This window comes from Carcharhinus amblyrhynchos, chromosome 19, assembly GCF_965287045.1.
Source record: "Carcharhinus amblyrhynchos chromosome 19, sCarAmb.v2.hapA, whole genome shotgun sequence".
Taxonomy (NCBI): Eukaryota; Metazoa; Chordata; class Chondrichthyes; order Carcharhiniformes; family Carcharhinidae; genus Carcharhinus; species Carcharhinus amblyrhynchos.
The window spans coordinates 9,442,321-9,456,602 of NC_137342.1; the positions used below are offsets into that span (position 1 = coordinate 9,442,321).

Sequence of the window (14,282 nt, forward strand, 5' to 3'; positions counted from 1 at the left end):
AATGTCATAGCGGGTTCACTCCAGCAGGGTTTACTGCTGCTTCCCAAACATGGGGAACAGGCGGCCAATCTCGCTACAGGGAACAGGGGCCATTAAGGTCTCCCCAGCAGGTGGTAAGGGGAATGCCCCCTGAGCAGGTCTAAGGGGGCAGGGCCTACTGGGGGTGATAGGAGGGAGTGGGCATTCTTGCTGCCATTCTGCCAAAGGAGGGGTAGGATGGCGGTCAGAGCTGGCCATCCAGGTTTGGGGGTGGGGGGGGCGTCTCCTGAGTGGGACTAGGCCCCACCCCTTGATTTTCAGAGGGAATCCCACTAGGGCACTCTGCAGTGCTCAAGAGTGTGGAATATTCAATCCGAAAACCCCGCTAAGAAAACCAGGGGGAGTTACTCCTGTTTTCACGCGAATCAGAATCTTGGAATTTCTTTGGGAGAATCCCGGCCAAGAAGTTGCACAGCTTTAAATTAGGGCAGAAACAGTCATTGATACTCTGCAAATTGGGAACATGGAAGACTCATACTTAGGTGCTAAAGAGTTATAAAAGTAGAATGTATTTTCCTTTTTCATTGGAGTGTGCAGACAAACTTCTCAGAAGTCTGAATAACTGACTGATAAAAATGACAAGAACAACAGGTCTCAGTACAAGTTGAAGAACCTTAAAAATGTAATTTTCCCTGGAGGGAGTTAGATTCCATGTGTAAATTAAGAAAAAGTATCTGCACGTTACACTAAATATTTAGACTGCTGTATTTCAGTTTACACTAATTCTCATACAGAAGTCTCCTTATACATACCACATGAGGTACAGCTCCATCCATCTTTCTATGCTTTCTTAGCGTAACATAGGATGCAATTGTGGAAGACTCAGGCATTGGTGATTTGCTTCTAGGAGGGACTACACCGACTGGAAAAGACAAACCTGCAAATATGTGAAAGTTCTGTTCAATAAATAAACAGTTTCCAAAAAAAACTTTACGACCGATCTCATGCTGAACATAAAATGTACATAATAATAAGTTTACATTCACCATGCTGAAAATTCTGGCCAGCAACCCAAAACACAAATATAAACAAGCACCAGCTTAAAACATGGAGTAAAACATTTTATGCATCTGCGTGCATCTTACTGGAAACTTGCTCACTGGATCACAGATAGAAACACAACTATGTCATGTTGAGCTTGTTCATGCACTGTCATTCTGCATATATTTTAGTTACGAGTGCAATAAGGCAATTAGAAGTGTCATTAACCCAAAATAGTTTATTGGGTCAACTGAACAATTTCCTAGAACCAAATTCTTAGAATTTCAGCAAAAATCTGTGGTCCATTTCATGAATCTGGACTTAAACTTTGGCCAAAGTGCTCGAGTATGGTGGGTGACTCAGTTTTTTTTGTCTTGTGAAAGTAAAGGTATGCCATCACAAAATGTTTATCTATTCTGCACATAAGTTCTAGTAGTCAACGAAGCTAATAAGGCAACTGAGCAGGCAGGCATGCATCAAGGTCAGCATCTCATACACAAAAAGCACTTCCGACACAGCACTACATTGAAGCTAGAAGTCCAGAACTGGGATTTGAACCCATAACCAACTGACTCAGAGAAGACAATACAACCCACTGAGCCAAGTTGAAACTGAGAAAAAATATTCTTCAGCGTCACATGACTGTTTTGGAAGTGAGGCACATTTTGCACAACTTTGAGAAAATGGTACCATTATGGTAATGTTACTGGACTTGTCCTTCAAGGTGGAGGACTTCAATGCCCATCACCAAGAGTGCACAATAACACCGCTACTGACCAGAGTCCTGAAGGAGTTATCTGCCAGACTCAGCCTGCAGCAGGTGTTGAGGGGGCCAATAAAAGGGAAAATCCTACTTGACTCCACCAAGTTACCTATCACAGATGCATTTGTCCAAGAAACTAATGGTTGGAGTGATCACCACACAGTCCTTGTGGAGATGAAATCCTTTCTTCACACTCAGACATTCTTCTATTGATTCCAAATGTCATATTACACTCAGTGTTGATTGGCAGTAGGCAACCTGTCTCTCACTTGGGAGGAATTTCCACCTTGGAGAGCTGCTGGCCAATCTGGAAGTCCCTCAGGCACAGGGCTGCAGTGGCTGGAAATAGCACTTCAGGGAGCTGCTAAGCCCTGTGAACCAAAGTACAAGGAAGTGGTAGGTACCCAGGGTGAGTGTGTAGGGAACACGTGGTTGGTGTGTGAGGGGCACAATCAAGCACGAGGGGTTAGGCCAGGGGGAGGTGGTAAGGGAGCACTGGGTCTTAAAAAGAGGGCACCCTCCAGAAGGGAGCCTCTGATGGAGGGAAACCTGCCATCGGTACCTGATTTGGCCTACAGGTGACTCCAGGCCCAAAGCAATGTGATCCTCTGAAAAACCCTCAAGTAAGCCATGGAGGTCAAGGGGAACTCAGAATGGGTAATAAATGCAGGAATAGGCAGCGATGCCCACAGTCCATCAGTTAATAAAAAAAAATCTGCTGAACAATATGGTAAAAGTATATCCTGTCCACAAAATGCACAACAAATCCAAATAGCCAACTGACCTTCCCATCAGCATATTCTCAATCATTAACAAAACAATGGAAGATGTCAAGGATAATGCTATTATGTGGCACTTGCTCAGCAATAACTTGATCACCCATGCTCACTTTGGTTTCTACCAGGGCAACCTGGCTTCAGTCCTCACTATAGCCTTGGGAGGGCCGATTTAACCATCTTGTTGTGCATATTTTCAGGTGCAACACGGTGGTAAAGTGGGTTGTAAAGCAATTAGTATGGGTTTTCACAACCGGTGCCATTTTACAAGTTTCTGATGCAGCCTCTTGCCAGAAATGCGTTAATGTAATTAAATTTATTTAAATATTGTTTTACATCTGCTTAGCGAGCCTGGCACTCAATCGTCCGGGCTCACCTCCCTGGGAAAGGTTCTCACAGGCGAGGAATAGACATGCTCCCCATGAATGGGGGGCAGTCAACTTGGCCACGCTGGTAGAACCACTGGCCATTGAGGCCCCCCAGGGAGGCTGAGGGCAAGGGTGGTGCCACTTGGGCAGTTCCAGTGGGTGGGGCGAATGGTGGGAGGGAGGCCTGCTGCCACTTTGCAATGATCAGCAGGGGGAGGGCAGGCAGAGCCGCCATTGGCAGGGGTAGGTCAGTGGAGCTGCAATTGGTGGGGGGAGGGCAGCAGAGTTGTGACTAGTCTGGGTGCGGGGTGGAAGTCGGCAGGGGCTGTATCTTGAGCCACGGGCACTGCGATTGCAGGGGTGGGTGGGGGGAGGGCGAGCTGCTTCAGCCTGCCTGCACTAGCAAGGGCTAGACAGTTTTCTCTTTTCTATCAGACCCCTGCTAATGCACATGTGTTGCAGAGGCCTGCACACTTGCACTACCTCTCTCTGCAGGCTTTCAGGTGAGTTCGGCCCCATCCACAGGCTTCTGTAGCGAGCAACAGGCTCGCCTAGAATTTTGGAGATAGCGTGCGCACGGGGGAGGGAAGGCTTGAAAACATACCCAAAAAATGGTTTGAAATTCTCCCAGTTTCAAGTCCGCCCAGCACTTAGAGCAAAAAAAATGGTAAAATCGCCCCTATGGACAAAAAAGTGGAATTCCAGGCTGAAGCGAGAGTGACCCCCTCCCTCCCAGTAACATCAAGACAGCATCTGACTGAGCGTGGCATAAACTGAAGTAATTGAGAATTGGGGGGAAAATCTCCAATGGCTGGAATTTTACCAGCATAAGGCATCTGATTGTGGGCGTTGGAGACTGATCATTATTTCAAAACATCGCTACAGGAGTTACTTAGGGTAATGCTCTAGGTCTAAGCATTTTCAGTTGCTTCATCAATGACTGATCTTCCCTTTGTCATAAGGTCTACAGTGGAAATGTTTGCTAACGATCGTAGAATGCTCAGTACATCTTGCAATTCCTTGAGATCCTGAAGGATTCCATGCCCACAGAGCAAGACCTGGATAATATTCAGGTATGTGGCCAGTAATATTCATGCCAAATAAATGGCAGGCACTGACAGTGAATCCAACCATCTCCCCTAGACATTGAATGACATTATCATAGCTGAATCTCCCACCATCAACATCCTGGGGGTTACTAATGACAAGAATATAACTAGCCATAAATACTGTAGTTGCAAAAGCTGGCCAGGAGTCTGAGGTAACTAACTTATGGGGAGATAATGGCCTAATGGCATTATTCCTATACTATTAATCATGAAAGTCACATAATGTTCTGGAGACCCGGGTTCGAATGGCAGATGATGGAATTTTAATTCATAAAAAAATCTGGAATTAAGAACTAGTAATGACCATGAAACCATAGTCAATTGTTAGAAAAACCCATCTGGTTCAATAATATTTTTTAGGGAAGGAAATCTGCCATCCTTACCTGATCTGGCCTACAAATGACTCCAGAGCCACAGTAATATGGTTGACTCTCAACTGCCCTCCAAGGGCAACTAGGGATGGACAATAAATGCTGGCCAGCCAGTGACACCTATGTCTTATGAATGAATAAATTAAAACTCATCTCCTGACTCACCATCTACAAGGCACAAAGTCAGGAGTGTGATTGAATATTATCTACTCGCTTGAATGAGTGCAGCTCGAACACTACCCACGAGAAAGCTGCCTGCATAATTGGACAACTCATCTGTCCATCTCCTAAACATTGACAGCCCCCATCACGAGCCCCAACATAGCTGCACTGTGACCCATTTTCAAGATGCACAGCGGTGACTTGACAGGAATCCTTTGACAGCCCCTTACAAACTCAGGATCTCTACCACCCAGGACCCAAACATAGAGGCTACTTCTTACAGGTCCTCCTCCAGTTTGCATACTATCCTGACTTGGAAGTCTATTGCCATTCCTTTACCATCACTGCATCAAAAATCCTAATTTCCTTTCCACCAGCACAGTGGATGTACCTACACTACATGGACTGCAGCATTTCAAGGGCAATAAAATGCTGGCTTTGCTAGCAAGACGCACATCTGATGGACAAATACAAAATAAAATAAGGTGAAATCCAAAACATATTAATGAAGGCTGAAGAGTTCAGGGTACAAGTCTATCTTATTTATTATTACACAGTCACAGACACCTGCAGAAACCCCGGGAAACCCTGTTATCAATTCAGAGGTGATATTTCACAGGACAGAAGGGACCTTGGTTTGAATCAGCAAAGAGCTATCTCCTTGGTAACTAAGAATTAAACTGCACAGTTTTGTCTCATTTGCATTATTCAATTACAGGATGAGAACAGTATGGCAAAAAACCTCACAAAATGTGTCATTTTGGATCCATTATTACTTAAATAAATTACAAGTCAGTTTGCTTACATTCAGATTGTTTCTTCTTCTCCATCGGACTATCCTCACGAAAGTACAAAGACTACTTTCATATTGTTTTCTTGTCAGGAATTGCATTTTTCTTTTTGACTTTACTGTTACTGAACCACCACCCAATGAGGATTTAGTAACAGTTCCATTTCCCCACATTTCTAATATATAATCCTCGTTAATTAGGAGGCCAGAACAGTTGGTCTTTAGGCATCAGTTCTGCTTCCTTACTTGATGCTGGGGCATTTTATATTGCACAAGAGAACTCCACATGCAGGTTCTATCTTCCATCCATAGGTGACATGATCATACCAGGGAAAAAAAAATCAATGCAAATATCACACAAGACTAAGACTAGAGTAAAGGAAAGTGGAATAGCTGTTTATAAGGACTTCAGAAAGCATTTGATAATGTTCTTCACGAGAGACTGTTAATTAAAATTGACATCCAAGAAATTGAAAGCAAGTTATTGACCCAGTTAGGTTAGGAAAATGGCAGAAGACAGAGTTGGAATAACGGGCAAGTACTCTGATTGTCAGAATGTGATTAGTGGTGGCCTGCAAAAATCTGTGTTGGGGCCTCAATTATTCACTGTATTTTTCATTACTTAGACAATGGGATAGAAGACACAAATCCAAATTTATCGATGACGCAAATATATTGTCAGTAAAGATAGAAACATTAAATTATAAGTAAACGTTAACAAATTAATGGAATGAGCAAAACTGTGGAGAATGAATTTCAATGTGAACAATTGGGGCCCCAAAAAGATAGAATAGGGTGCTTTATGAAAGGTGAAAAGGTAGAAACTGTGGAGGCATTGGGAGTCCAAGTACATAGATTATTAAAATGTGATGAAATAGTGTAGGAAATAATCAAAAAATGAATGAAATACTGCTCTTTATCTCTGGAGGAGAAAAATACAACAAGGGTTAGAAATCATATTTCAGTTTTACAAAGTCCCCACTAGAGAACACCTGGGATATAATGAGCAGTTCCGACCACTATGTCTCAGGAGGATATAGTGACCTTGCTGGGACTGCAACTCAAGTTTTTCTGAATTATACATGGTTTGCAGGGGTTAAAGTACCAAAAGGTTACACAAACCAGAATTTGTCCCACAAACCAGAACCCTGGCACTTAGAAGGTTAAGGGATAATTTGATCAATGTTTGCATGGTATTAAAGGGAACAGATAGGGTAGATTGAGGAAAAAAAATCCCTTGTTTGAGGAGTCAAGAACTAAGGGGCATAGTTTAAAAATCAAGAGCCTGATATTTCAGGAATGAAGCTAAGAAACAATTCTATATAAGGCATGGTAAATGTTTGCAGCCATTTTCTGCAACAGCAGTTGAAGAAAGATCATTTGTAAATTTTAAATCTGATAAATTTTTGCTTTCCAGAGGTATTAAGGGATATGGGACAAAGGTGGATTATATGAAGTTAGGTCGCAGATCAGCCCTGATCTCATTGAAAGGTGGAACAGACTCAAAACGTTAAAAGGCTTACTCATGTTCCTATGCTCCTATTTCAGCCTATTGCCTTGACATCTGTTTGGATTCAACAATAGAAGAAGATTACAGTGAAATTGTCTTGCAAACCAGCTGCGTGAAAGCAGAACTACATTTAGCATTGGTCCTAACAATGATAACATTTAACTGGTTCAAGACTGAGTTATCTGTTTGTAAAGAACGTAGTAAGCCATCTTCAAACATGTTAGTTGTAGGCTGGCTACATGCAATTTGAAAATGATCAAGGACATGTATTCAGGTTAAGTACGATGCAGACACATGAATCCCATTCTCTAGAACTACCTTTAGATGTGACACCTTCTTTGTCAGGCACCACTTCTGATTTGTCATCCACATTTGATTCATCAACCTCTGTGACAGTTGTCAGTTCTGGTTCACTCTTGTACAGTCGATAATCAGGACTCTGTAGTTGTAAAGTATTTTCTGTTTAGTAGATTATTCATGTAACAATTTTTTAAGCTCTCAATTAAACTTTAATCGGGACAACATTTTTAAAAACCCTGATTATTAGCCCAATATAGAAAAATGGAAAATTGTACATATTTCCTTTCAGTTAGGTGGCAGTATTTGATACGATAATCAAACATTTAAATAACTTCCCTTACATACTAAACGTGTACAAACACAAATATACACAGTACCATCAATTCTTTCATGCTGCTTTTATCTGATCTTAAATAAAATAGCACTACTTGAAAGGTATATGGATACTTATTCTGAATTTAGGATTGCTGCAAACATGTTAGTTGGCTGTGAATACTGACAGAAGTACCTTCTTTTTAAATTAAGGAACATTTGAAAGGTAGTAAAAGTCTCATATTAATAATAAACAAGTTTGAAAGCAAGTTAAGTCACTTGATCATACAATGGGCTGTTAGCAGCGTGAATGCTTGGGCTGCTGTTATATTACCCTTTGGGTGTCACTGCAAATCAGTTTTCCTTGTGCATCAATGCTGAAAGGCAAATAACTCTGACTGAGTCTTTAAAAGCTCTAGGGTCAAGTCTTGTACTGACTTTCAAGAGCACTACAGCCTAGAAGTCCATGAACTTAAGCCTCCTTTAGGCAGCTTGTAGGGTTGGACTTTGCATTTCAGACTTTTGCAAAGCCACATTTTTACTAATCGGCTCACTGGGTCTCCCAGAACTTTACCCTTATATGCTGCTGCCTCCAATAACACGGAAGCATTAGCAGGGAAGCTGCATTCTGCACACTTAACCAGGCATTTGTGCAACTTACGTGCTGTGAGTTTAAAATTATGCATAGTCTACAATTTAAACTGGGGGCTCAGCAGCTACACAGTCCAGAAATATTGGTGATCAAGAGATGGCTGGCATTGTTAATTGTAGTATAACAGCAGTTTTAATACTCATCCCACTAATGGGTTTCATTTTTAAAGTAGCATGTTAAAAGTTAGACTCATTAATGAGCTGTCCTGCTGTGAAGCAATTGAAAGCCAATGGATATTGCATCTAAACTACTGCAAAAATGTACTACACCCTTGATTCAGCAAATTCATCACTTTAAAAAAACTAAAGTCCATAACTCTGCTTAGTTTATTGCCAATTCAGAAACCTTCAGCCAACACTTAAATTTTTCTGTTTGTGTGACACGTGAATGAAAAGAGATTCAGTAAGATTTCTCTTAATGATTGCTGTTACTGGAACAGGCCACTTGGCGTGAGATTATCCTAACAGTTGCCTGAAGATGCTTTGAGACTGAAAACGTTATAAACAAAGTTTACGGATAGAATTCCATTTTAGGCTTAATTTAAATACTGATCTCTTCGGCTACAATTAGGCAAGACAGCTCATTTGCACTATTCATGAACGATAATCAAAAAATGAATCAATGTTAAAAATAAAAATAAAACCACTAAATAAAAAGAGGAAGTGAAATAATCACGTGACATAAAACAATGAGAAGGGAAAGGTGGGTGGAGCAGGTTTAACAGGCAAACAGTGGCAATAAGCAGCCACTTACAGGATCTGCTCCATTCTTTGGATCTTCTGGTTCAAAGTGGATCTTCATTTCGTCTGGTTGATGCACCAGGTTTCTGACAGAATTAGGCCAAAGGATGCTTTCACTGGGATGAGGGGGAACTGTGGGAGCCCCCTCTGTCAAGTCATATGACTGGGGCAGAGGAGGGCGAGGAGGGGCTGTTTCATCTTCCTAAAGAGTCCATATAATAAATGCACTGCACAGTTTGAGATATGCCAAGTATTCTTCCAAAATTTATGTACACAAATCAACTCATGATCATGCGCAATCATTTTAATTCCAAAAATATATGAAAGCAGATAATGCATTACAATCTATTCCTCAACTCAAAGTCAACTAATTCAAACGACTAGATAATTACTAGATAACATTTTTGGCATTGACATTTTAGTTAAGTTGGTTAATTTGAATTTCTAAATCATTCAGTATTTTGTGTCAAAATGACTTTGAATAATCAGAAATAAAGTGTACTAACTACAAAAAGATGGATGAGCGATGACATTTTAAAAAAATTACTTCTTTTCCATCGTCAGAACATAGCGCTAAAAGTAAATTCTCCCTACCTAGTAAAGCAATTACTAAATTAAGGTAAGTTTCTAATCTATACAGTGAAATGTCAGAAATTGTGACATTGTCTAAACTTGTATTCAGCTTCAGATTATATCCAAAATATTAACCTAAGATTTTTCTTCCCACAAAAAGAAGTTGTATGCCAGTGGCTGAGAACCATTGCTTACCTCTTGCCTACACCTTAATGTAGAAGCAGATCCAGACTGTGACCCGACAGTACCTGAGAACAGAAACAAAAATTAAAATTAGATGTTTTGTAGCAAGAGAATTTTGAATCAAATCCTCATAAAATGTGCTAGCAGAAACTCAGCTTTATTTTTGGATTCTATATGATTCATTGCTATTGTTTAAAATTTTGTTTTCCAAATATTACTTAAATAATAATATCCAAAGAGTCCCCCTCCTACCCCAACCCAACTTCCATTTAATTAGATATAAAGGACAAAGAAAAGAAAGCATTATTGATTTTCCTCTTTATTTTCCATACAACGTAATGACAAGAATGATCCTCAATGTGAACCAGGTTCAGACAGGCTTAAGCTTTAGTCAGCAGAAATAACAAAATTGCACAGATAAAATGATCCTGCAAGATTGCTACAAGAAAAGTCAGGAGAGCCAGCAGAATTCAATGAGACCTAACATAGGTGAACAGACTGACACATGGGCAAAAAAGGTTCTTCACTGAAGGGAAGAGGTGGGTGGGGGAAAAAAAAGATTTCAAACATCTGCCAAGCAAGGTAGCAGAATCAAAGCCTCAGAATTGTAGTTGAGTATAAGGATAAGTCAGTTACGAATGGGCTTTGGTGGACTAAATAGCCAGTATTCAGGAGCTGCTTTTATAATTATGCAGTTTGTGAAGGTGCTGCAGAAATCTATTTTGCTTCAAATGGAGTAATTTACAAGAAACACAAACTTGAGGACCAAACTGGAAAAACACACCACTGTCCTAAAACAATGCAGCAGGGCTTCTCCCTAACATGCAAATCATTTGCTGCTTTCGGATTCCTTTGTTGTGGAGCAATTTTTCTAATGGCAGTGGACCCAGCAGTAGCAGCAGACTAATACACTTCCACCAACTGCTGCTCTGCTCCACTCCCAGTAACAAAAACCTCACCCTGTTTTAGTCCAGTTGCAGCTGATTTCAAATCGTAGGCAATGGAGAACAGGATGTAACAGGAAAAAAGCTTTAAAATCAGCCATAATTGAAGTTAGAGGTTGAACAGGGGAAGAAAGCTGCAATGTAAGTGTAACAGATCTGCCCCACATCATAGAGTTAATAGGAAGGTACTGGGTGAAGTTGTGAATCAAAATGTACACTCATGGACAGCAGCCAAAATGGACCAAATATTCAGTGGGTAAGTTTCCAACTTATTTTCAAAACGTCTACACTAAGGTACTACATTTAGTATGGCTTGTGATTAAGGTCAGATCATAGGGAATCAGCAAACAAGTAGCAGAAATGGATGGTAACTTGGCTACAAAGCAAGAGTGCAGAGAATTCAAGATAGTTACTTTGATTGGCAAAGGATGGGAAGCTTTTGTGCTGGATCACTTGTTAATAATTTACATGAACAATTTGGACTTAGGAATCAGATACACTATTTTAAAGGTCTGGATGATACCAGATTGGAGGATGTGCAACTAGCATGAGGAGGTCCACAACAAGAATTTAGTAAACTCGAAGGATAGTTAAGCGGGGAGAAACTGGCACAACAGAGAAGTGTGAAGTAGTACATTTTGATAGAAGTAAATTATTGGTAAGTAATTGTCCAAATGGGCAGAGGAACAGAGGGGTCTGGGGGAATGGATACACAAATCATTAATTCCAATGACACAGATTAATAAGGGTATAAAAAAGCCTAAGGGTTCCTTTCTAAAGGGACAGAATTAAAAAAGCAGATAAGTTATGTTAAACTTATTTCAAACATCTTGAATGTCTGTCAGTCATTCATTCAAGTACTGGAATAGTTTGGATCTTCAATTTATAAAAAAAAACAAAATTTTCATTTATACAGCAATTATTTACATATTTTAAAGAAGAATGCAGTCACTAAAGGTTGAACAGTCTGAGTCCCTGGAAGAGATAGTTGAAGATAATTTGATCAAGGTGTTCAAGATTATGGAAGGGTCTGACAGACACAGGGAAAAGCTTCCAATTATGCGGACATCGAGAACTAGAGGCCACATATATAGTTACAAATAAATCTAATAGGAATACTAGGAGGAACTTCATTACCCAGTGTGTGACTGGAAAGTGGAACTTGCTACCACACAGTAGTTGTGGCGAACAGCAAGGAAGCATTTAAGGGGAAACTAGATAACCACAAGAGAGAAAGAAATAAAATGATAGGTTGATGGGATTAGATTAAGAGTGGGAGGAGGATCTTTAGACTCACTAGTAGAATGGATCTGTTGGGCGAATGGCCTGTTTGTTTTGCAATGCTGATCCATTTCATTGTTTGGAATGGGTGGCAGGGAGAGAAATTTTTCAGAGTGTACATGGTAAACTGTTTCTTACTTATGAAAGCAGATTGATAATAATGTTGATCATTTGAACTCAAGTCATCAAGAGGTCAGGGGAGGTGATAGCCTAGTGGTATTATCATAGACTATTAATCCAGAAACTCAGCTAATGTTCTGGGGACCTGGGTGTGAATCGTATGGCAGATGTTGGCATTTGAATTCAATAAAAATGTCTGGAATTAAGAATCTACTGATGACCATGAAACCATTGTCGATTGCCATAAAACTCACTTCGTTCAATGTCCTTTAGGGAAGGAAATCTGCCGTCCTTACCTGTTCTGGCTTACATGTGACTCCAGAGCCACAACAATATAGCTGACTCTCAGCTACCCTCTCAAGGGCAACTGGGAATGGGCAATAAATGCTAGCCAGCTAGCAACACCATATCCCACAAATGAATAAATAAACTGAAAAGGAACTATTAACTGAGAAAACATTGCTTTGAATTGATAAACAAAATTAAACTCAAATTCTCTTTAAAGACTTCATAATGTGACTAACAATCTAGCTGCAGTTGTCATAGATATTTTAAAACACAAAGATTCGCTGTGGGATGGGGGGGTGTATGGTTGTGTGGAAGAAAATACAAAGAAGCCCACCAGTTAATTAAGAACATAAGAAATAGGAGCAGGAGTAGGCCATCCAGCCCTTCGAGCCTGCCCCGCCATTCAATAAGATCATGGCTCATCTGTCGCTGTTCAGTTCCACTTTCCCGCCCTCTCCCCATAACCCTTAATCCCCTCTTAATTATACTGGAAATCACGATTGCTCCTGTTCTGTTATTGAAGTTTTGCATAAAAACACCTATGCCCACAAGTCCATCAGGCAGTGGTCTGCATGTAACATCTTTGAGGTGCTGAGGGAAAAAAGGATGGTAAATTCTGCTAGGTGCTTTTCTGAATGGAGTGTCAAAAGTCATTTGGTAGAATGCTTCATTGCCAGATCTTTCGAACAAGCACCAAGATGTCATTTGGCTGGTGATAAGAAAGGCCCTTCCTGTCAGATCCTTCCTACATGCCTGGAGTCTCACTCGCTCTGAACTTTGCCCTTGAGATGGCTATGGTGGGCAAGAGACTACTGTTCACCTCTTTCTACAATATGTCTTCGCAAACACTCCTGGAAAACATGCAGTGGCTTTTGTTATGGTTCATTTTGAGCAACTCTGTGACGCAGGGTTCTCGTGCTTTATGGGCTGTTCCTAGGGATGCATACTGAGACAACTGTTGGCGGATCAACAACTCAGGGAAAGATGCTCTTCAGTCTGCCAGTGCAAAGAGTTGCCCTCAACCAAGTGCATGTACGCTCTAGGTGCTGAGGAATACACTATAAAGCTTGGGGCAGTTGCTGTAAAAGGTGCAATAAGGAAGGGTCACTCTCGAAAGCCTTTCAACCATAGTAGAACCCCTTGAGCTAAATGCTTAACACTGAACATGAATACAAAATTATTGCAACTGCATTAAGGCACCACAGAGAAGAACACAGTGAATAAAGGAAAATTGAATTTGATTGCATTTTTGTAATTTGTCATTCTGAAATGTTTTGCCCTTGGGTTGTATGCTTGGCCTGGAATGTATAATGAAAACAGCAGAAGAATTAAACTTGTATAAAGGCACTTAAGGGTGGAACGTACTGTATGGAACAAACTGAACGTAATTTTCATGTTAAAAAAGCTTGTAATGTGTTGTTACAAATTTTATGAATGAAGCATATTTTTAGAAAAAAACTTGGAGATATCTTTCCTAAAATAAAGTTAGCTTCGTTTACCAATGTTAACTGGAGTCCTTCTTTGCTGTTTGCTTTTGGTGAGCCCTTCCATAACATCATCAATTCTCCAGAGCTCCTTTTGAATCTGTGGGCGTTGCTGACCAATTAACTCCACCTTGAGAGAAAAATAAAGGTTATTCTGACAAGTGCTGGCACACATCACATTAAGGGTGAAACAAACTATCTGATATATATATATATATATATATGGATAGGATAGAGGTGGAAAGACTCTTCCCGCTCAAAAAAGACAATAGGACTAGGGGGCACAGCCTCAAGATAAAAGGGGGGCGGTTTAGAACAGAGTTGAGGAAGAACTTCTTCACTCAAAGGGTGGTGAATCTCTGGAATTCTCTGCCCGTTGAAGTGGTGGAGGCTGCCTCGCTAAATATTTTTAAGACACGGGTTGATGGGTTTTTGATAAGAGAGGGGATTAAGGGTTATGGGGAGAGGGCGGGAAAGTGGAACTGAGCAGCGACAGATCAGCCATGATCTTATTGAATGGTGGGGCAGGCTCGAAG

The 14,282-nt window shown here is 40.7% G+C and overlaps 1 protein-coding gene across 7 annotated transcripts in view; it reads right to left on the bottom strand.

Annotated features, from left to right (window-relative positions):
• plekha5 (pleckstrin homology domain containing, family A member 5) overlaps nt 1-14,282 on the bottom strand; it is a 322,519-nt gene that overhangs the window by 21,807 nt on the left and 286,430 nt on the right. For 6 of the 7 annotated variants that reach the window (XM_080207229.1, XM_080207228.1, XM_080207227.1 and 3 more), the window contains 4 exons: nt 13,762-13,876; nt 9,642-9,694; nt 7,188-7,308; nt 792-916 (listed from right to left, as the gene is read on the bottom strand). In XM_080207229.1, coding sequence (XP_080063355.1) covers nt 792-916; nt 7,188-7,308; nt 9,642-9,694; nt 13,762-13,876 — 414 coding nt within the window. Of the gene's footprint in view, nt 1-791; nt 917-7,187; nt 7,309-8,886; nt 9,076-9,641; nt 9,695-13,761; nt 13,877-14,282 lie in introns of all 7 variants that reach the window. The other variant, XM_080207236.1, reaches the window with a different exon arrangement.